The following is a 21558-nucleotide window of genomic DNA, read 5'->3' as shown; positions in this document are numbered from 1 at the left end:
GGGCGGGATATAAATTAAATGTGAAATGAAATGAAATTGCTTCTGTTTCATATGCTGTCCAGGGTTCATCCCCTCAGAAAATCAAGCCTCCATTGTGCACAAACCAGCCTCCTAGTTGCTTGTGCCCATATGTACTCACACTGAATTTCTTTATACTCCAGTAAGGCAAGGCAACTAACTGCTTGTTTCCCTGTAGTAGGGTGTCAGTTGGTCCTTTAAGGAGAGAAGTTGAAAGATTCAAGAGACAAATGTGGACTTTTTACCATCCTCCCGCACTTAATTCCCTTGTAGTGAAGGCAGTCCCAGCAAAAAGCAAGTTGAACATGGTTCTGGCATCTTTAGATAAAGAAGGGCGCAAATGGGATATTTTGTGGGGTGGAATTTATTTAATGGCAGCCATGGGGTTCCACGTAGTGAGTTATGCTATGATGGGGCATTATCAGTTTTACTTGTGGGAGAGACTGGGCCCTGTGATTTCTTATCTTCTGGAAGATAGAAAGTTTTCAGTGCAGTTATTGCAGGTGAAGGGACTGAAGCTAGCAAAGACTCAAATAAATACTGCAAAACATACTTCAGATAGTAGCTGTAGATTCATGGCCTCCAGCATGTAGAGTCGTGGCCTCCAGAGGCATCACTCTTGGCTCTGTTCCTCCACTCTGATACCTGATGTCATGGCTCAGGTGGAGGATCTTCCACTTGATTATAAAAAACTCTTTAATGAGCAGACCAATTACATTTTACATGGGATACACATACATAAGTTGAACGTCAAATCTTTGGGCATTAACCAACCTTCCTTATTCATTGTCTGGACAGTGATACTAGTTGGCCCAAACATACTACCTGAGTAGGCAGTTTAAGTAGGGATCATACCAACCTTATAATCAACAGTAAACCCAGTATAAACTTTGTTCTTCTCAGCAGAACAAGGGCAGGTAATCAGCCTAGAGAGAGGAGGAAGTAAGGGAATGGCTCCCCTGACAGGCCCTCCTTTGCTCTGAAGAAGCAAAATGTATGACTGAGCATTCCTGATGTTTGTACTTCTGTTCAGTTTGATAACCGGTTGGTTCAGTTTTCTGACAATTGAATGTTAATTTGCACTGACTGTTAGGTTTTGTTAATTAAAAAAAAGATTGTTTCTTGGAATTTGTTTATATGCCCCCGTTGTCCTCCAGGACCCAATCGGTTTCCCCATCTTCTTTGTTTTTATTGCAGAAAGTGTGCTCCATGGGGCTACCCAGTGGTACATCTGTTTGCTTCAGTAACCAGCCAAATGTCCTGCACAAGAAATGATATGGATCTGAAGGCTGTAGGGGATGCCCTTCAAATATGTTGGTTGGGTCTATTAATGTATGCTTTGCCACCAATCCCACTAGTGCCCAGGGTGAAGGGAAAGCCAGATGGACAAGGCAAAGGTCATTCTTAATGCACCTTTTTGGCTGAGGCGAGTGTGGTTCAGCCTCTTGTTGACCCTGGCTAGGGGTAAATGCATATCTGTACTGATTGCTCACGACTTCCTGAGCATAGGGGAGGCTCTCCACCACAGTGTCCTGTCCCTGTATCTCCATGCATGGCTCTTCAATCCATAAACACCTGACTGAATGAAGTGGTGACTGTGACTGGTGACATCTCGAAAGCCTTCTACCTGAAAGTCCTTTGCTGCCAAGTGGATTAGGTTTCTGTTTGGGCAGCATCTGTGGTGGTAGACCCATATTCTTGCCCTTTTGATAAGATGTTCATGTACCTTCTTTCTCCTAAAAGTGCTGGGCTGGCTAACTGCTCTCTTAAGATACTTTTGGCAGCCATTTCTACATTTCATGATGGAGTGGGGTCTTGCTCTCTGTTTTCACTCCCACTTTCCAAACGTTTCCTGAAAGGTTTGAATAATGTTTCCCTCTGTTAAACCCCCAGTTGAACAGTAGACCCTTATGTTCGTTCTAACTCGTCTCACTCATACACCCTTCGAGCAATGACCTCTTGTTCTCTAGTGCTGCTGTCTTTAATATGGCCTTTCTTTTGGTGGCTATCACTTCAGCTCACAGAGTTAGTGATTTATGGACTTTGGGTTATGACCCACTGTTTACAGGGGTGTCCAAACTATGCCTCTCCAGATGTTCATGGACTATGATTCCCACAAACTCCTACCAATTGACCATGCTTGCAGGAACTCATGGGAATCATAGTCCATGAACATCTGGAGGACCATAGTTTGGACACCCCTGGTTTACACAGTTCTTCCCAGACAAAGTGGTCCTTTGGCCCTTCTTTGTCTTCATTGGAGGAAGTATGCTCCATGTAATGTCTGTCTAAACCCGTATCACGGTTCCACCTTTCCCAGAATGTGGTCCTGCTGGAGCTTTTTAAAGACCTCCAATTTAAAGCCAACAGGTATTTGCACTCCCTGGATGTGCAAGTAGTTCTTTCATTCTTTTTAGATAGAATTAGTTCCTTCAGGAAGGACAGTAATCTTTTTATGTGCTTCAGAGGCCACAGAAAGGGTTCTAGGGTCCTGACCTTATTTTGATTGGGTTATTTTGGCAATTAAATTGTTTATTAAAAGGCCAAAGTACCCTGTCCAATTGGAGTTAAGGTGCACTCTACTAGGATTCAGGCTGCCTCAGTGGCCTTTAGGTCAGATGTGGACCTGGTTAATATCTGTAAGGCAGCAACCTGGTCAACTCCTATGACCTTCATCAAGCATTACACTGTGGATGTCAATGCCAGGGCAGAGAATGTTGTGGGTAAAGCTGTTTTATAGTCTGTTTTGTTGGCTGCCTCATGCCCTTCGCTTAAGAGATTGCTGTTTTCTGTGTGGGACTGCACAGAGACCAGAACAATGAAAAACCGTTGCACTTACCAGTAATTGTTCATTGAGTGGTTCTCTATGCAGACACACATTCTCCCTCTTTTCATTGCTGTCATCTATTGCACATGGTGGCTCCCTGCAGTAGCGAAGGGAGAACTAGAGGGAGAGTATGCCCCATCCCTCTGTCATGGGACCTTGGATGGTAAAAACTGTTAGCCCAAACATGTGACTGGGGGGATAGCTCTCTACTCAGCTATCATTTTAAAAAAAGCTAGCAAAAATCTCTGTGTGTGGCTTGTGAAGCATAGTCCCATGTTTGCCTGCACAGAGGACCACTTGATGAACAACAGTTACTTGTAAGTGCAACATTGTTTTTTTTATTTAAAAAAAATACTGCCCTCACAGAGTAGATTTCAGGATAATATTTAAACTGTCTTTCTTCAGGCTTTATCTTGTAAATACTTGCTTTTGCTGGTGAAGTAAATTTGTCTGATTTTGCTGGTGAAGTATATTTGTCTGAGTACAGACCAGATTACACTACCAGATTCCATTAAATAGAACACTTCTGGGTGGATGTATCCCTACATATTTATCCAGCAAGGAACTCAGAACAGGATGCTAAATAATGTATTTGGGGAAAAAAGCCATAGTTCATAGTCCTCCACACCCAAGTGTCCAGAAGTTTCTTATGTAGGACTTCTAGTTGGTGTGCATTTTTTTTGCCATTAAGTTGAAAGCGGTAGTTTATGTGCTTTGGTATAGATATTAATAATTTCCAACAATAACAAACAATGCGCAGCATATTATGTATGTACACCTACATCAAAGGCACTCCCTTTCTCTTTGCACACATGCTGAAAGGATGACAAGGCAAGGGTCATTCAGTGGTAGAGAGAGTTACTTCATGAGTTTGACCCTGGATTGTTTCTCACTTTGATATATCTTCTGGTGCTTGATTTGTTTTCCTTTGATATATCTTCTGGTGCTTTATTTTCTTCCTTTGATATATCTTCTGGTGCTTGATTTGATTTCCTTATGCCTGTTTCTCTTGTTGAGTGACCTACAGTCATAGTCTTGACATTGGTGAGATCATAACTTTGAGACTGATCCAGGGTGAATATCATTAATAGTCCTGGCTTCTTAGCAGTCCTTTTCTAACCCAGGAAAGTTTATTCCCCAGGGATGTGTACCCTACGTGGAGTATTAGTCACAGATTAAGTAGAAGGGAGCATTTGCCCCTCTTTCCCCCTCCCTCCTGCACTTCTCAATGTGTGTGGCTGTTGTTCCATGTTGGTCTTATAACCCCCTGAATGACCTTTTCCTGGGGTAAAAAATGCTGCTGGAGGGACAGAGAAAGCTGGATGAATTTCTGGATTCAACCATCTGGCTCCCTCTATCCATGGGTGTTACTTCCCAGTAAAAGAAAATTTGTGGGCGGGCTGGGTATATAACATTCTTAGGGGGTTATCTTACTCTGGATTACCTTTCTTTTTGTAAAATTGTTCTTTATGCAGGATTTTAAACTTCAGCAAGGTTTTTTTTAATTAAACAATACATTGTATTCTTTGTGTAATAAAAAATTAATAAAAAGAAGAAAATGTGTGAACAAAGATAGAAATATTTTGTTGGCATTCATGGGGCTTGTGTATTCTGAACTGTGTAGAACTTCCAATGAGCATTCTCATTCTTGGTACATTGTTGTTTTATTTCCTGGCCCTACACTTTTAATGTGTTTAGGATGAAAGGTTTTTTTTTAAAAAAAATTGTACACATGGTGTGCTAATAGTATGATCCAACCATCTTTTTTTAAAAAAAAAAATACACTGTTACTACTGTTTACTGTTACTGCTTTTCCTGTGAGATCTCTTCTAGTTATCTCTATGCATGCATAGACATTTGTTTATATTACTTATCATCTGCTTTTCTCACTAATGTGAGATTCAGGTGCTTTTTGTTGCTGGTTGGCAAAAACTTCTATGCTTGAATGGGTGCTTCTCCCTCCCCCCCTCCAAAAAAAAAGACCACATCTCATTCATTTTTCTGCCAGTTGGTTTGCAATTCCTATAAATTCCTGGGAATAATTTTCTGCAAGACTTTAAGTTGGACAGCTCATTTTGCAACTACCTGATCCATGTAGACAATAGGGGCAATTCTGAAATTCTAGCTTGAGATCCTTACAAAATTTCTTTCGTAGAAATTTTTATTTAACCTTGCCTAATGGGACTCTTGCAGCCTTGATGTGGGCTGAACTTGGAGTGCCCTCAAGTCCTGTGTTCTCATAGTCATATTAAAATTCTGGAGAAAACAAAGTAACGCTTTCAACAACGCATATAGTAAACAATGTTATAAAATGATACTGTTCAATAATATATTTTTTATTTTTTACAAAAAAATTTATTGTATCATTTGCATTTTACAGTTTATAGTAATTTCCTTCTCCATACATTTTCAAACAATACTTCCCCCCCTTTTCTCCTTCCCCCTATTACTTCTTCTTCATAGTTTTGTCACACAAACAGCAGTAAGTTCATTCTCTGTAGCCTCTTCTCCCATATTTCTTCATTGACTTGAGCTTCTTTCATCCAGTCCACGTATATTATCCATATCTTCAAAATTTCATTCTGTTTATCTTGGCACATCTTATTTTTGGCTAGTATATCGAAAATATCAAGTGTCACTTGTTCCCAGATATATTCTAACCATTTCTGAAATGTCCATTTTTTCTTTTCTTTCCAGCCCAAGGCTATTGTTGCTGTTCAATAATATGACCTGGACAGTCTATCACTATTCCATACTGGACATCTCCTTGGGATGTTCCTGTAGCTGACTACAGCATTCATGACTGGATGTTTAAATGCGATCCTTCAATAGACAATCAATCTGCTAGTCTAAACTCTCCCCTTGGTCCAAATTGATTAGAAGAGACATGCTAGGTAGGACTCCTTACTCGGTTAATATTTTGTCAGGAAATCTCACAATGGTTTTCACTTCAGTTTTATTCCTGAGTACTCCAACAGTTTTACTTGCTAGGCATTACTCTCAAATACCACTGGCCTCTAAACTCTGTATATGTGGAGTACCTGTAGCTGAGGACTTACTGCAATATGTTCTATTTTGTTATCTTTATTGAGAACCTAAAGCCAAATTTCTCATAAGGATACTGTGGGACTTAAACCATTTCTTAGACTCAGAAAAATTGTTTTCTTTCCTCCTTTGACATTGACTGTTTCATATAAGGTGTAACATTTTTGCTTTTTGCAGCCAGGAAAATATGGGACAGATTTATACCCAAAGAGAGAAATAACTCTACTGATTCGTTTCTTTTGTTTTCTTTTATCTAGTTAGTTATATTGTTAAATCTGTAAATCTGCAATTACATTGTATATTATATAATTTATATGCGCTATATGTTCTTAATTGTCATGGTGTATGAGCCCAAACAATGAAATTTTACTGCTACTTCTGACAATAAGTTCCTAATAAGTATGTTTACATAATTGCACAAAGATAACCCAGTGGCGTAGGAGGCTAAGAGCTCGTGTATCTAATCTGGAGGAACCGGGTTTGATTCTCCGCTTTGCTGCCTGAGCTGTGGAGGCTTATCTGGGGAATTCAGATTAGCCTGTACACTCCCACACACGCCAGCTGGATGACCTTGGGCTAGTCACAGCTTTTGCAAGTTCTCTCAGCCCCACCCACCTCACAGGGTGTTTGTTGTGAGGGGGGTAGGGCAAGGAGATTGTAAGCCCCTTTGAGTCTCCTACAGGAGAGAAAGGGGGATATAAATCCAAACTCCTCCTCTTCCTCCTCCTCCTCCTCCTCCTTCTCATTATTATTATTATTATTATTATTATTATTATTATTATTATTATTATTATTATTATTATTATTATTATTATTATTATTATTATTATTATTATTATTACAGCAGAACTTGTCATTTAGCTGGTCTTAAAGTTACCTGTGTTAGGCCAGCTAAATTCCAGTGAGATGATAGCGTTGCCAAAATTAAACTTTTTATTAAAGGATTTTTCAGTTGATATCGCCAAACATCTTATTGGGGGTTGGTTTCATTTGGAATGACGAGAGCCAGGGTTCATGCAAAAGTTATTCATAATGTAAAATATATGAGAGGATCTGGCATGCCTACAGACTAATTCAGAGCGGGTGGGCGGGGACAGTGCCACTCTGGTGTCACCCCACTGTCTCCAAAGATCTTTATATGGGAAGCCCAAAAAACAAAAACCTGAAAACTGGCTCAAATAATCTCCCATAGGGGTTAGCAGAGATACACCACAAAAAAGTGGCATGTTGCCAAGGCTGGTTCTGCCAGTCAGCTCCACCCCTGGAATGCCCCAATCATGCTGGCATAGCTTTCTGTGTCAGCGGCCTAGGTAAGGATGACACCACCTGGGCCAGGCGCTGCGAAGCCACACAATACCCACCCCCAGGGTTATGTCACCCCCACGCCAGGGCAGTGCTACACTGGCTCCAGAGGTGGATCCCCCCCCGCCCCAGATTGGATTGTTCATCTATTACTTTACTGTAGAGCTTTAAGGTTACAAACAATTTCACAGTGTGCAGGGAAGCAATTTGATTCAAATTTTCTTGTAATAGAATGAGGCTTTATAAAAATAGCTGTGTATTCCTTTCTGTGATTTGAGAAGTCTGAAAGGAGATTTCTATAGATTTGATAGCACAGTCATTAATTATATTATATGTGTGAAGCAAGTGCACTCAGTGTATTGCTAGCCTCTGCAATTATCCTCAGCAGCCCGGGGTTAATATGAACTTGAATGTATTTAGTAAATATTTGTATTTTTAGATGAACTAGTATAAAGTGTTTGCACTGAGATGATGATGATGATGATGATGATGATGATGATGATGATGATGATGATGATGATTTATTAAATTTGATAAACCGCCTACCCCCGAAGGGCTCTGGGCGGTGTACAACAAAATCACAAAAAGCATCTATGCTTTTTTGCAACTGAACTGAAGGTAATAAATTATTATTTTTTAACATTAAATGATACCACTTCATAAATCATTGTGTATTGATAGATACCTGACAATTCTTTTGAAGTAAATTGGGGATGTAAGATATTTGAACCACTGGCCTGGTATGTAGAAATGTAATTAGCATATTCTTTAGAGATTATATGAAGAGAATAAAAGTGGAATTCCTAGAGGCTGAAAACACGTCAGCAAGTATATCTGGAATGCTGCTATTGGAGCATATGTTCAGTATAGGTAGATGGCAGTGAGTTTTATTTTTGAAGTTTCAGTATCAGTTTTGAGTGTGATGAACTAAATCCTTGCCATGATTTTGTTCAAAGCTTGGTTAAATGACCAGATGCCAGCTAATTACATAAAGGAAATCTTTACTTAACATTAAATAAGATGATCACTGCAACTTTCAAACCTAAATATTATTACTTGATACTATGAAGGAAATATTAACATCTTATAATGAAGGAAACCATCATTAGTTTGAGCTGTTGCCTCAGTGTTAGTCCTGAAATCTCAGGACAGATTTAGCCATGTATAAAAATCTCTGTACTCCAGTGTTATAAACAATTGTTTACCATGTGGACATCTATCCAATGTTGGAACATTGTAAGAGAATGTTTGTAAGAGAAACATTGTCTTACTCTGTGAGCTCTTAGTTTTGGAAAGTTGTGGGCCCTCTCTATTACCCTTATGCAGTTGCATAGGAAAAGTCATGTTGGCTCTGTGGTCAAAGGAAATGGAATATACTCCTATATACTAATTCTGTTGTGTACTGGCTGTTACAATCCCCATTTGCTATGTTTATTCATTCATGATATATACTTGTTAGAAAATGGGAAACATAATATGTCAGTGATTTAAGTGGTTCTTTTTTATTCTGCTTTTTTCAATCTATTCTGTCTGCTGCATAATGCTAGTGAGAAGCCCAGTAGTAGACTTACTGCAACTTCATTAGGTGTGTCCTAGGCAAAGGGAAGCACATGTAAATTTAATGGGCATTTTCATTTGAAATAAACAGGATTCCAAATTGCTATGATTTGGGTGGATTATGCCCATTGTTTTTTCAAACCAACCCAATATTTCTATGCACATGCACGACTATGGGTTTTCCAGAAAAAAGGCAAACTTTTTGATCCCCCAATTGTCTGATTCTCTACAAAAAGTGGGATTTTTACTGTTGGTAAACATAATTTAATACTTAGTATACCATACTAATTTTATGTTCTAATAGCAACAAATACTGGAAATGAATTACTTAACTAGGAAGATAATCACATATGGTTTAAATGTTCAAAAATATTGAAAGCTTTATGTGGAAACTATTGCTATTGGAATAGCACTCGTAAAAGTGTTAATATACTTCATTTACATTGTTTAAATTTTAGGGGGGAAACTTGAAATGGTCTGAAAATCTGATTTTGCTTTAGGCAAGCAAAATATTGCAATGTTGATGTGCATCATTTTACTGGTCAAATAATAAGCAATATATTATATAGTAGCATAATGTGCTCCTTGAAGAAGACCTATTCATGATATACCATGAACACTAATGTACTTAAATAGAATTTAACTCTTCCTTAAAGGTCACTAAGGTACATCACTTTCACTATCATACTCCATAGCATCACTTTTATTACTTGTCAGTTCCATTTCAGGCTGGCATTTACAATATCCTTTCAGCTATGTGTGCCAAGGAATATAAAGATGCACTTTAGCCTTGGTGTTGATTTGATTTGAACTGCAAAGCAAATTAGGTGAATTCATATAGGAGTGATGGACTAATCATTACAAATTTCCAGGAAAATTCATGGTTGACCAACTCCCAGGGGATGTCTGCTTGGTGCCCCCAAACCCATTTGATTCCTATTTCTTCCTTGGTGCCTCAAATGTTTGTGGCAACCCTCATCTCAACAAGCCCCTCCCCCCCAACTGCTTGGCTGTGATCGTGCTTGGTCTGGGGAATATTTTGTGGCTGCCAGAGGTCATGGGAGGCAATATGGCTGAAGCTGGAACCAGAATGTCCTGCTTTGCTTCAATGTCATGGACTAGCTCTGCTGGTTAGGGCCAGTAGTTGCCAGGGGTCAGGGTGGTGCATTCCTGGCAGATCAGTAGCTGGCTGGATGCTCTGTCCACCCTAACCACTATGGTGTCCTTTTCCAGGGCTGTTTTAGCTTCTCAGCCTGCCTCTGAAATCAGAACTTTATTTTTTAGTTTGTATTTATCAATAAAACAATCAAATCATTAAACAATGAAACAATCAAATGCTTACATGTACAACAATCAAATCAAATGCATACATGTACATATAATTTTTTCATACAATTTGTAGAAGTAACTTGAAAAGCATTAATTACGATTTGGAAACTGTCAAGCTTGCCTGATACTGTATTGACGATGACATCTGTTCGATGTTGTTTTTATGAAACAATCTTCAGAAGTTGAAAAATGTCTGCAGGAAAAATAAAGCATGGGAAATTTTTCCCCCCTGAATGTGTGCATTCATTCCTAACCCCATCTTTATCAAGATAGCAAGCAGCCCTATGTATTCGGTTTCCCTAATCCTAAATGAGTAACCTTAAAAACATCTAAGTGTGACAAGAGCCTCACGGTTGCTGTTCGTAGTATTTGTGCTAATTATTTTATAATGAAAAGAGGAAGAAACTTCAAATGATAATATTGTTTAAAATAACAATAGTTTTCTTTCTATTTAGATCAATAGTTCAGAAACTAATGTGAAAATTTGTATTCTTTTTTGACAAAATACATGGCCTAACAAATGTAACAACAATAATGGCCTTTATTGGCATACAAAAGCAAAAAATTACAAAATAGTTGTGTAATAAAGAAAAATTATAAGTGAGAAAAAAACATGATTAGAAATTACTGATCTCAAGAATGAAATTTGCAACATTCTCACAAAAAAGTGCATTAGAACTATTCAGGAGATGTGAAATTTTATAACATTCTTGCCATTGGGAACACTGCAAAAAAATGGAGTCCATCTATTTAATCTGTATCTTATCGTATTTGGGGCATACAAACAGAGAATGGTCAAGTGTTTCGACAGTAACCAAACCACAAGAACAAACTCTTTTAGAACATTCCACATTTTGTATCTCCCATCCAAAAAAGGCTGATGGTAATGCATTGCATTGCGCGGTAGCCAAGGCTCTCCTCTGGGTGGGGTTAATCAAGATGCAAAGGTATGCTGCCATAACTCCATGCTCACATGGAATTAATAATGTGGTAGGGGAACAAGTTGTCTTAACCTCAGGGATTGAGTTATGAAAGTCAAGATCCAAGAGTCTGTTCTTGACTAACCTGCAGGTTTCCACATTTGTAAGCATGAGAAGTGATTCCAAAGGCAAGCCAATTGCTTTAATCTTGCACCTAACAAATGTAACTTCAGCAGGTTAGCTCCCTCAGTTGTATCTTACATGGAATAGAAAGCTGTGTGATCAAGTAAAAACTATAAGACAATTATGCTGAGGTATTATAGTCATGGAGGAGAGTTACTGACTTTTGGTCAGTATCTGCGGCATTCGGTTTAACGTCGAAACGAGCCGATTTGCCCAGCTTCAAAAGGCCCCAGGCCACTGTTCAGATATACGCAAAGCGCAATGCAGCAGCGGCGCACCTGAGGCCCTTCCTCTGCGGCTACCAAGTCGTCTTTAAACAAGCGCCTAAACAACCCTTTAAAGGGTTGTTGTTGAGGGATCGCCTTCGCGGTAGCCCTGGTCGCTTAACAGCGTCCCTGGAAGACGCCTCACGCCTTCACTCATTGTAGCTCCCTCGTGCGCAGCAGAGGCGTCGCAGCCCTCGCTTCACTGTCCTCCCAACCTCCAGGGTCGGAGGGGCAGCGTATAATATGGGCTAACGCAAGCGGCAGGCCTGCAACTCTAGGGGACACCGTAAGCTTCTGGGAGGGTAAGAGGCGGCCCTTTCGCGGCAGAGCAGCCTCTGCCTTCTGCCGTTTCGCTCAAGCAGTTGCCTGCTCGCCGCATTCGCGGCATGAAATATTCTCAGCTCTAAGCCGGGCCGTAAACTCTCGCCGGGCGCATGAGGTATCGCAGAACGCCCGCCTTTCATTATTACAGTTGTAAACCTCTAGGATAATTTTTTTAATGAGCATTTTATTCATAATGCCAACCTTTTTACTATTTCACTGAACCTGACAAATTATGAACTTGTGCCATCCTGGACAGTGTGGGAGAGAGTTAGCTGAACTCATTGGTACATTCTTTCTAGTATAAATATGAACACCATTTGAATATATTTTAATATAAAAAGCTGGTAGAAACTTGTAAGTGATAATTCATGTAGAATTTATTCTGTTTATTGGTGGAATTGAAGATAAGTTTTTCAAAAACAATGTTAGGGATATATTAATATCTGTGATTTCATTTTGGGCAAGCAAAAATATTGCATTGTTGGTGCACATCTATTTGCTGGCCAAATAATTAGCAACATATTATGCAGCAGCATTATTTGTTTCTTAGCACAGCAAGAATCAATCATGTATTCTTAATTCAGAGCAGATACCCATTATCTTTCATTTCTGTTCAGAAACTTCTACCCTTTTCATCCCCCAATTAAATCACATGCCTAGCTTCTCCCAGTAACCATGTTCTACAGAAAACTGAGGAATGCAAAGAATAGTATGATCCAAATGTGCAGGTAGTGAGTCAGGATTAAGGATGTGCTTTAAAAAAATACAATAGTTTTTTGAATTCAGGTTTAAAAGATCTGAAAATTTTTCAGAAAATCTGGAAAAAAGCCAACTCCCATATCAGTATGGGGTTTCCAGCTTTTTTCCAATATCTGATTTTTTTTGTCTCCATTATAGTCAGTGGGAAATATTTGGGAGGATCTGGGGAGGCAGTTTTTCAAGGTAGCAACATCAAATTTGCAGTGTAGCTGCAGGTGACTGTCTTTAGAAGAACCCCCCGGGTTTGGAACGAGGGAGTCCAATTTTATGGGTCCCCAAAGAGGGTGCTCCATCAGTCCTCCATTGTTTCCAGTGGAGGAAAACTGGGAGCACATAAAATTGGACCTCTGACACAAACCTAATGTAACTTGCTAAGATTCCCTATGAGCTTCCTATGCTGGGAGATTTTTCTATGTGAGATTCTTGTGTCTGGCATAGGTTCATTTTAGTCTACGGGAAATACCTACAGGTCTCAGGGGGACTGGTTATTAAGGTAGAGGCACAAAATTTGTAGCACAGCTGCTGGTGATTCTCCTTAGAAGAACTCCCAAGATACCAGACTGGGTCAGCGGGACGCATTTTTTTGGCCCCCAGATGGAGGGGAAAATGCTGCTATTCTGCTGATTTGGGGCCTCTACCTTAAAAAGCCGCATCCCACAAAGTCCTGCAAAGATTTCCTGTAAGTCAGTGCAGGCGTTTTGCTTCCATCGAAACCTAACCGGGAATTGCAAATTTGGCTTTTTATGTCTCCAGTCAAATGGTGCCTTTGGGGAGGGAGGCATAAAAGCTGAGAAAAGCTAAAAAGGCCTTTTCTGATTCCCCCCCCCCCCTCAAGTTTGGCATATTCACATGTGCAAGTCTAGTTGGGACTAGCATAGGCTGACCAGCCATCCCGCTTTTGGTGGGACCGTCATGCCTTTGGACAATTTGTCCCGCGTCCCGCGGGTTCCACAAATTGTCCCGATTTTGGGAGGCTGCTGCACTGCCTTGGGGGCGCAAGGCAGTGCGGCAGCCTCCCATGCGCCCAGCTGCAGGAGCGCATGACCTTCTGGGGCGCTTTACCGCTTGTCGCCTGTCACAGGCGACAAGCGGCTAAACTAACCCCAGAAGCCCGCGGCGCCTTCTGTGGCTGCATGCGCGTGGCCGCTTCCCCGTCCCGCATCTCAAAGGTGACCATCTGGTCACCTTAGACTAGCATCACATCTGTTGCATTTGCTGTAGAGAGGAGGGACATCTATGTGGTGTGGTGTTGGCAGCATCCCTGAAAAGTTTCTGTATTGTAGGAACAGACATTTCAGTAATTTGCACCATTCTCTCTATTTGGTATTCTTCTAAACTAGTGCTTTAGATATTTGGCCAGTCAGGTAATCCAGATTTTTAAACCAAGCAAATGGTCAGATGTATGAAAATTGCAGCATCTCTTTGGGTATGCAAAGAATCATCTCTGTGTGTTCTGCTCATGCTGAATTCACCAGGGCTTGAGGGGGAACAATGTACGTCCACTGTCTGTGTGAGAATATACATTTTTAAAGATACTCCAGTGTAATTACTGTAATATTATGTTTGTAGATGGCTGGGGCAAGATTTTTAGGATGGCAACCAAGCCCTGCTGCTTTGTAAACATACCCCTTATCTACCCAGTTCACCAGTGCCAGAGTTACAGTAGTGCAGAGCTTGCATATGTGAACATAGGGCTTGTTCAGCATTCTGTTCAGGGACTGTGTTTGGAAAGAGATAATAATAATCTGATTTTATTGATATTGTGTTAAAATGTGTTTTGAATTGTATTTAAATGAAACATTGAAGTACTCTGAACTCTTGTGACATTGTGACATCATACAAGTACCGCAAGTCCCCTCCTTTGTTTATAAAATTGGTATGGAGGGCTTCAGCAGCCTCATCTTCAGTTCCTCAGGTTTTTTTTTCTGGAATATCCATTGCCCATGGAATCTTGAAAATCAGGGAGGAGAGGGAATCGAGCAACTTTTTAAGAGCATCCCTCATAAATATTGTCTGCTCAGTGTTACATTGGTTGCACTGAATATTTGAAAAACATATACTCTTTTCCACTGAAAAATCTAAGTACTTCATCCGCCTCATGCTGGATTGTCTTCATTTTAGAATGCTCTGCTTGGGTCCTAGTGCATGCCTAACAGAACTAGGTAGGCACTAGGACCCAAGTGGAGCTTTCTAAAACAAAGGTGGTCCAGGATGTGGCTGATGAAGCTACAATTCTACTTATTGGTAGATCTTTTGATGGATAAGAGTATAGTGGTTGCAAAGATAACCAAAAATGCTTGGAAATGCATGTTAATTAAAAAAAACCTTCTGTCAGATGTTGGAATTTTATTCTTTTCTATTTCATTACAGGATTTGGAATTCCATGGAGTTATGAGATTTTATTTTCAAGACAAAGCAGCTGGAAATTTTGCAACTAAATGTATCCGTGTGTCTAGCACTGCCACAACACAGGATGTAATAGAAACACTTGCAGAGAAATTCCGTCCAGATATGCGAATGTTATCATCACCTAAATACTCGCTTTATGAAGTGCATGTCAGTGGAGGTTAGTGTATTCTCTCTGGGACTTTAAAAAAAATACATGAACCATTCAGTACAAGAATGGTTTGTTTACTTGTTGTGACAAGGGAATTAATAGGACTAGGCTGTAAGAACATACTAATGCCTAGAGATGAAAAGGCCTAGAAAATTTCAGAAAAAATGTTTTCCCCCATGGCCTTTCCCCTCATTTTCCCAATAGAAAAAATGAAAAAAACTTGTATGAAATATTTTCTCTTTTAAAATGTGTGAAATGCTTTTAAAGACAACGTGGGCATTCTTTAGACATATACAGCTCTTAAATCCAAGATGCATTTCTGCACCTAGAAGGATACCAGATCTTCATGATGGGAACATTCAGGGCTCTCATTGTGTCTTAACAGTTGCGGAGATAACCTGAACGTTTCACTGAGAATTTAGCTGAACTTTAATCTTGCTATCTGATTAATATGCTACATCAACATGCAGTTCTCTCTCAAATATTGGTTATATTTGCAGTTTTGTTTGTATAAAACTAAGGAATTGATCACTTTTAAATTAAATAGTGTATTGTCGAAGGCTCTGTGATACACCTCTGATGATTCCAGCCACAGATGCAGGCGAAACGTTAGGAACAAAATCCACCAGACCACGGCCACACAGCCCGGAAAACCCACCAGAACCATATTAAATATTGTAATTTATATATGTTAAGTAAGTTATAAATTATGTAGTTTATGATGGTAAAGCAGGAGAGGTTAAAGTTTGATAGGACAATTAGTATTGCGTATCTTTCTATTTTTCTGAATATCTGTTATTTTTCCCATGGGGAAAAATTGGGGAAGGGATCCCCTCCCTCCTATGGCTTTAAAATTTTCAGAAATGTTACATTTCTATTAATGCCAAAGACATTTAATGCCTTTGTAGAGAAGACCTTGCATTGTTTTTGAAAGGTTGCTTACTCTTGTTGAGACAATAACACAACTGTTGAGAAAAGACGCACAGTCTATCTGTGCCTGTGTGTCTGCCTCTCTTCTTTTTGGGGGGAGAAGGAGAAATCCTTCCAGAAGCTCATGTGACTCTACGCATGTGACTTCAGCAGTTAACTCTTGCTTGTCTGAATGAAGCAAGCACTTGTAAAATCCTAACATCAACAGGAAGTGGTAGTGGCTAATGAAAATCCTTTCTCTACAGTTATAAACTCCCAACATATGCTGCCTAAAGAGACCACTTTTCCCCAGATACCCAGACTGATCATTTGCATAGAGTTTGTTGTTCCTATATTTAGTGTAATTTTATTTTATTATCCAGTAAAGTTCTACAAAATGACATACTTGCATTCCTGCCATGTTATTTACTCTGCTACCTCATTGTGATACAACAGTTGATCATCCATCTCTTGTATCTTGAAAGATTGATTATTTGAAAAGATTGATTATTCTAAAAATATTGGAATGTTCAAATAATGGAGAATATGGCAGCTTGTCTCTTAATAGAATGAAGGATCAAGAAACAATCCTGTTAAATGCAGTGGACTGCCTTCTATTTCTTTGCCTACTATTGTTATTAGTAGTTTCTAAGTTAAATAGATGTTGCTAGACATACTTGTATTATTAGTATTTCATCTGGAAGAAATGGGAAAATATTTCAAATATTTAAAATTTGTAATAAAATATTATTAAAATTCTCAAATGGAAAGCAGAGGTGCTGCTAGTTAATGGGTTTGTAATTTCACCATGATTTTAAATAAAAGAAATTGCAAATGCTTTTCAGTTGTTCAAGACTTGGCGCCTGCCATTTTGATAGGCTAAGAATGGTATATGTGCTTTGCTTTCTTCATTCCTGTGGACCTTTTATTCTGAAGTTCCACTGTTTGTATGTTATTTGAATAGCTTAAATTTGATCAATAGCGCCATATAGAGATTGTACTGCTTGTGGCATAGTAACTTTATCTGAGAGTCCTGCTTTGGAGGATGACTTAAAAATATGTGTTATATACTAGAGCTGGGGAAAGTTAGTTTTAGCTCAAAGGCATGAATTAAACCTGGATGGATTTAAGGTTTATGAGTCTGTTCCCCCTCCCCCTCCCCCCAAAAAAAATGGAGAAGGAGAGGTAAGAAGTGCAATAGGTTACTGTTGCTTATAAAGAGAACAATTTTTTATAACTCTAAAGGGTAGATTGGAGTTTCTTCTGGATGACTCTTAAGAAAAAGAAACCTTGGAAAATATGGAAACAGATGTAGTATTATTTGAACTTTAGAAGCAGCACATTAAAAGATATTTTCTAGATTAAAATTGTCTTGAGTTTTTTTCAGTAATCAGAAATCCAGGTGTTCTGTTCATAATGGGGGAAGGTATAGCCTGCTAGCTATTTAAAAATCTGTGTTTTCTGGTGGTAATTCAAAAGCAGTCCTTCCCCCCGCCCCACCCCCAAAGCTTAATCCGCTTTATACATACAAAAGGGCACAGTTATGAGTGTAGTACTAACAACTGATCAAATTTTTATCAAATCGGTGAGAATACTGATATTTTACAGGCAACTCTTACTGAGAACTGGCTGTATCTCAGTTTTGGCTTTGGTTTCATGTCACTGAAAGTGGTTCTCATCTTCAGTTTCAGGAGTTTCACGAAGACAGGTGGGCTCAGACGTTGTCCAGGGTTTGGCCACATAGCTAGAAATTTCAGGCTTAGTTCTGAGATTCATATTGTCATCTGCAACATTCCAGGGATATGTGTTTTCCTGGAGGATATAGTTTGCATTCAGCTCAGTCAGTTCCTCTTGAAACTCAACCACACCAATATGACAGATGCTGGTCCATAATTTTTCGTTATGCCTTCAGTATTGTGATGTTCGTAGTTTAGGTAAACTTGGGATTTTTTTGCCAATAATCTCAGACAAGATATGCAACCCAAAGTCAGATGGGTTGCTTTTGGCTTGTAGGCCATATGTTTGATGTGTTCTAGATAATATTCATGAAATTAAAAAATGCAGATTTTTATACTGATAATTAATACACCCAGGCTATGTACTGTTGTAGCTTTCTGAAAACATCTTTCTCTGCTGTTCAGCCAACAGAAAAAAAGGAAATAATAGCATCAATGTGTCAAAAAGACCATATCTGGGTAAAGATACCTCAACATTATCATGCAGAAACAGAAGATATATGAACTCAGAAATACTTTATCTGTACAAAGCAATTAATCAGTTGTAATATTAAGTATGAGAAGTAGAATCTGCTATTAAGCAAATATTTGCAGTGTTTGCTGTTTGATATCATCACCGTCATCATTATATCTAGGGGGTAGGGGCGGCCAAATTTGTTTAACGTAAAGAGCCACTTCAGATGTTTGAGAGGCACAAGCCATATTACATTTTTATGGTTACATGCACATTTTGTTACAAACCTTCTATATAAATATTAAGAAATAAATATACATATAATTATTTATGTGATTTTTATTAATATTAAATGAGTTGGTCAAAAATAAAAACAAAAGAGGTAAAAACAGTTATTCGTAGTGGTGTGTCTTTGGCTAAGACTCTAAATATCTGGTCTGAACATGGAGAAAACTATGTAAATTAGAGAAAGTTATTACTAGTGGAAATATTGTGAGTCTCCATCTTTGCTCTGATTGACTATTAGAAATTTAGTTTGTGCAGATTTATTAAAAAAAATTTTTTTTTGCCTTGGCAGCAGCTGCTGCCGCAGCTCAAGGATCTGCATTGTGTTACTGAAGGCTGATTCTGCACAGGCAACTGAAATAGGTTACATGAACCTGTGTTGCCTGTGCCATCATTTCCACGGCAGCTGCAGGGGTCAGCTAGGATCACTGAGATCCTGACGGCAGGAGGTTTGCACAGGAAACACAGTGCGAACCATGCAGTTGAAAATCTCCCCCACCCAAGAATCCACCCTCTCGAGAATCGCCTCCATGGCACCACATGGTGATCACCTATTAGAAAATTCACTCTAATGGTGGTGACCTGGGGAACTCACCATAATGGTGGTTGAAAGCAGGAGGGCATAGAATGCTTCCTCACTGTAGTTCACACAGGCAAGCAGGAAGCATTTGAAACCCAGATTAAAGGAGAAAAGTCACTAATTTAGTGACTTCCATTTAACCTGGGTTTAGGCAAATATAACGGGTCAGTAGCATTTGGGAGGCGATTTCTGTGGGAACTTCTCCCCCAAAACACTGGGCAGAATCACCCGAAATGAATCTGTGGCAATAATTTGTGTTTGTCTGCTTTGTGTGGTAACCATTTTGTGGTAGCCATTTTGTTGCTGCATCCACCATGCCGTGTCGGAATTACAAATGTGCCTGCAGGGTCAGACATATTGGGGACCTATGCTCTGTGGTTTTTAAGCACTGGGAAAGGGCTCTGCAAAGACTGCCAGTGATTCCTGTTTACAAGGAAAAAAATTTCTGCCATGCTATCCCACATACATTGTTTTTTAAAAGTAACTTCTGTATGCATCTGTTTCTGTATATAACATCTGCTAAATAGTTTTTAAAATATTAGAATGAGCAGCAACGATGAGAATATATTCAGTCTGCAGAATAGTTGGTTTTAATACTCTGCATTTCTCTACCTTGAGTCTCAAAGCTGCTTACAATTATAATTTGGTGATATATTTTAGAAGCACCTGAGTTGTAAAGAGAAGTTGGTTGCTAGAATTTGTTCTGTCTGTCCATCAGGGACTTGGGGCTTGTGTTTATCAAACAGCAGTTCCTCTACATACACATGTTTCATGGTAAACCACTTTTAAAACTCAGGAGTCTGCTGTTTTACAAAAAAAGAAAGTCAGAAGCTCACTGGGTGAAAGTAAAGTAGGTCTTCGGTTTACAGTCTCAGGACCAAACCAGACATGCTCAGATGCTTTGTGTTTCACTCTTCCCACAATTTTTAAAACTTAACTTTTGGGTGCATGAGGGCCAAATTTGTATTGAGACCCTGGCAAATTGGGGGAAGGGGAGTTAAGTCTTATCCCCGAATGCCATTTTCCTGACCTGAAATGGCCCCAGGAAAACTATTGTCCTGATGGCCTAGATCCAACTCAGGTCACTGCATGGCTAGAGAGTCAATTTTATAATTTGCTGTCAGCTCCCAGTGTCAATTTCTGTGAGACAGGCACTTCTGCCTCTGACCCCTACACTCAGGCTCTTGCCACACCTTCCAGCCTTGCTGTCCTGTAGCGAAGTGAGGCAGTGCAGCCAGGGGCAAGGATACAAACAATGGGAGACAGGCCATGAGGGAGAGAGACCCACTCCACTGACCAGCCTGCCTGCTCTTGAGCCACATGCGAATCACAAGCCTCAGTTTGGCTACTCCTGGTATAGGGTGTTGGCAGCGTAATTAAGTAATTATTTTAAAATGTTTCATTGTTCATCAAATATTTTTTCCAGAGCTTTATTTCATTTCTTCCTAAGTATTGAAGTTTTCCTTTCTGGGACTTGGGTGGGGTAGTGAGAGTGAATGTGTGTGTCCTTCTCTCCAGTCACATTAATAGTAACTCATTGATGTACTTGGTGATGGGGAAGTGCTGTTAAGACCCAACTGACTTGTGGCAATCCTGTAAGACTTTCAAGTCAAAAGATGTTCAGAGGCAGCTTGCCCTTGCGTGCCTCTGCATTATGGCCCTGGATTTCCTTGGTGATCTCCCATTCAGATACTGAATAGGGCTGACTTTGCTTAGCTTCTGAGATGTGACAAGATCAGACTAGCCAGGACCATCCAGGTCAGGGCAGATGTGCTTAGAAAGGCAGTTGTTTTGATGTGGCTCATGAATTTGGGAAACAATGATTCTCTAGAACTGTCATAGTCATAGGTGAATACTGAGATTGTCTACCAGTGCGATTCACATCTGGAAGAAGGGCAAAGAGAAGCATGAACCTTTTGACTAATACTGCTGACTGTAATTAATACTGTCTTGAGAGCCAGGGTCAAATCTCATGTTAGTCAATGGAGCTTATTTGCAGGGAAGTAACCTTAGGATTGCAACCTCATTGTGGCAATGGACTAGGGTTAGGGTTAGCAAACCTATGGCACTCCAGTGGTGGCAAACCTATGGCACTCCAGATGTTCGTAGGGGCTGATGGGAAGTGTAGTCCACGAACATCTGGAGTGCCATAGGTTCGCCACTACGGGACTAGGGAATATGTCATGATCACAGGCTGCATCCAGATGAGACATAGTTAATGACTGAGTAAACTTGAACTAGAGTGGTTTCTATTGTTCTTGGGTGGGGGGTTGTAAAAATATTGTAAGCTGATGTGAATTTTTATGCTTTTCTGAAATTTGGCTTTAGTAAATGTAGTGCTTTTCTGTGTATCTAGATTGACTATTGTTTAGCAGAAAAATTACTGAGAAAAAAAGTATGGCTGTCTTGTGAATCTCTAGCCTTGAGGCCCCTTACCCATTTGAAAATATTAACTTGGTACTAGGGAATCAGAACTTAATGTGTTGTTAACAACTTTAAATGCTGGA

At 39.6% G+C, this 21558-nt stretch overlaps 1 protein-coding gene across 22 annotated transcripts in view; it reads left to right on the top strand.

Moving 5' to 3' along the window:
* The window catches only part of AFDN (afadin, adherens junction formation factor), a 145411-nt gene that overhangs the window by 5659 nt on the left and 118194 nt on the right, over positions 1–21558 (top strand). For all 22 annotated transcript variants that reach the window (XM_048487203.1, XM_048487196.1, XM_048487248.1 and 19 more), the window contains exon 2: positions 14901–15096. In XM_048487203.1, coding sequence (XP_048343160.1) covers positions 14901–15096 — 196 coding nt within the window. The remainder of the gene's footprint in view (positions 1–14900; positions 15097–21558) is intronic.

This window comes from Sphaerodactylus townsendi, linkage group LG01 (assembly GCF_021028975.2).
Source record: "Sphaerodactylus townsendi isolate TG3544 linkage group LG01, MPM_Stown_v2.3, whole genome shotgun sequence".
NCBI lineage: Eukaryota > Metazoa > Chordata > Lepidosauria > Squamata > Sphaerodactylidae > Sphaerodactylus > Sphaerodactylus townsendi.
Note: the sequence above shows the minus strand (reverse complement) of the source record. Positions and strands in the feature narration are given on the sequence as shown.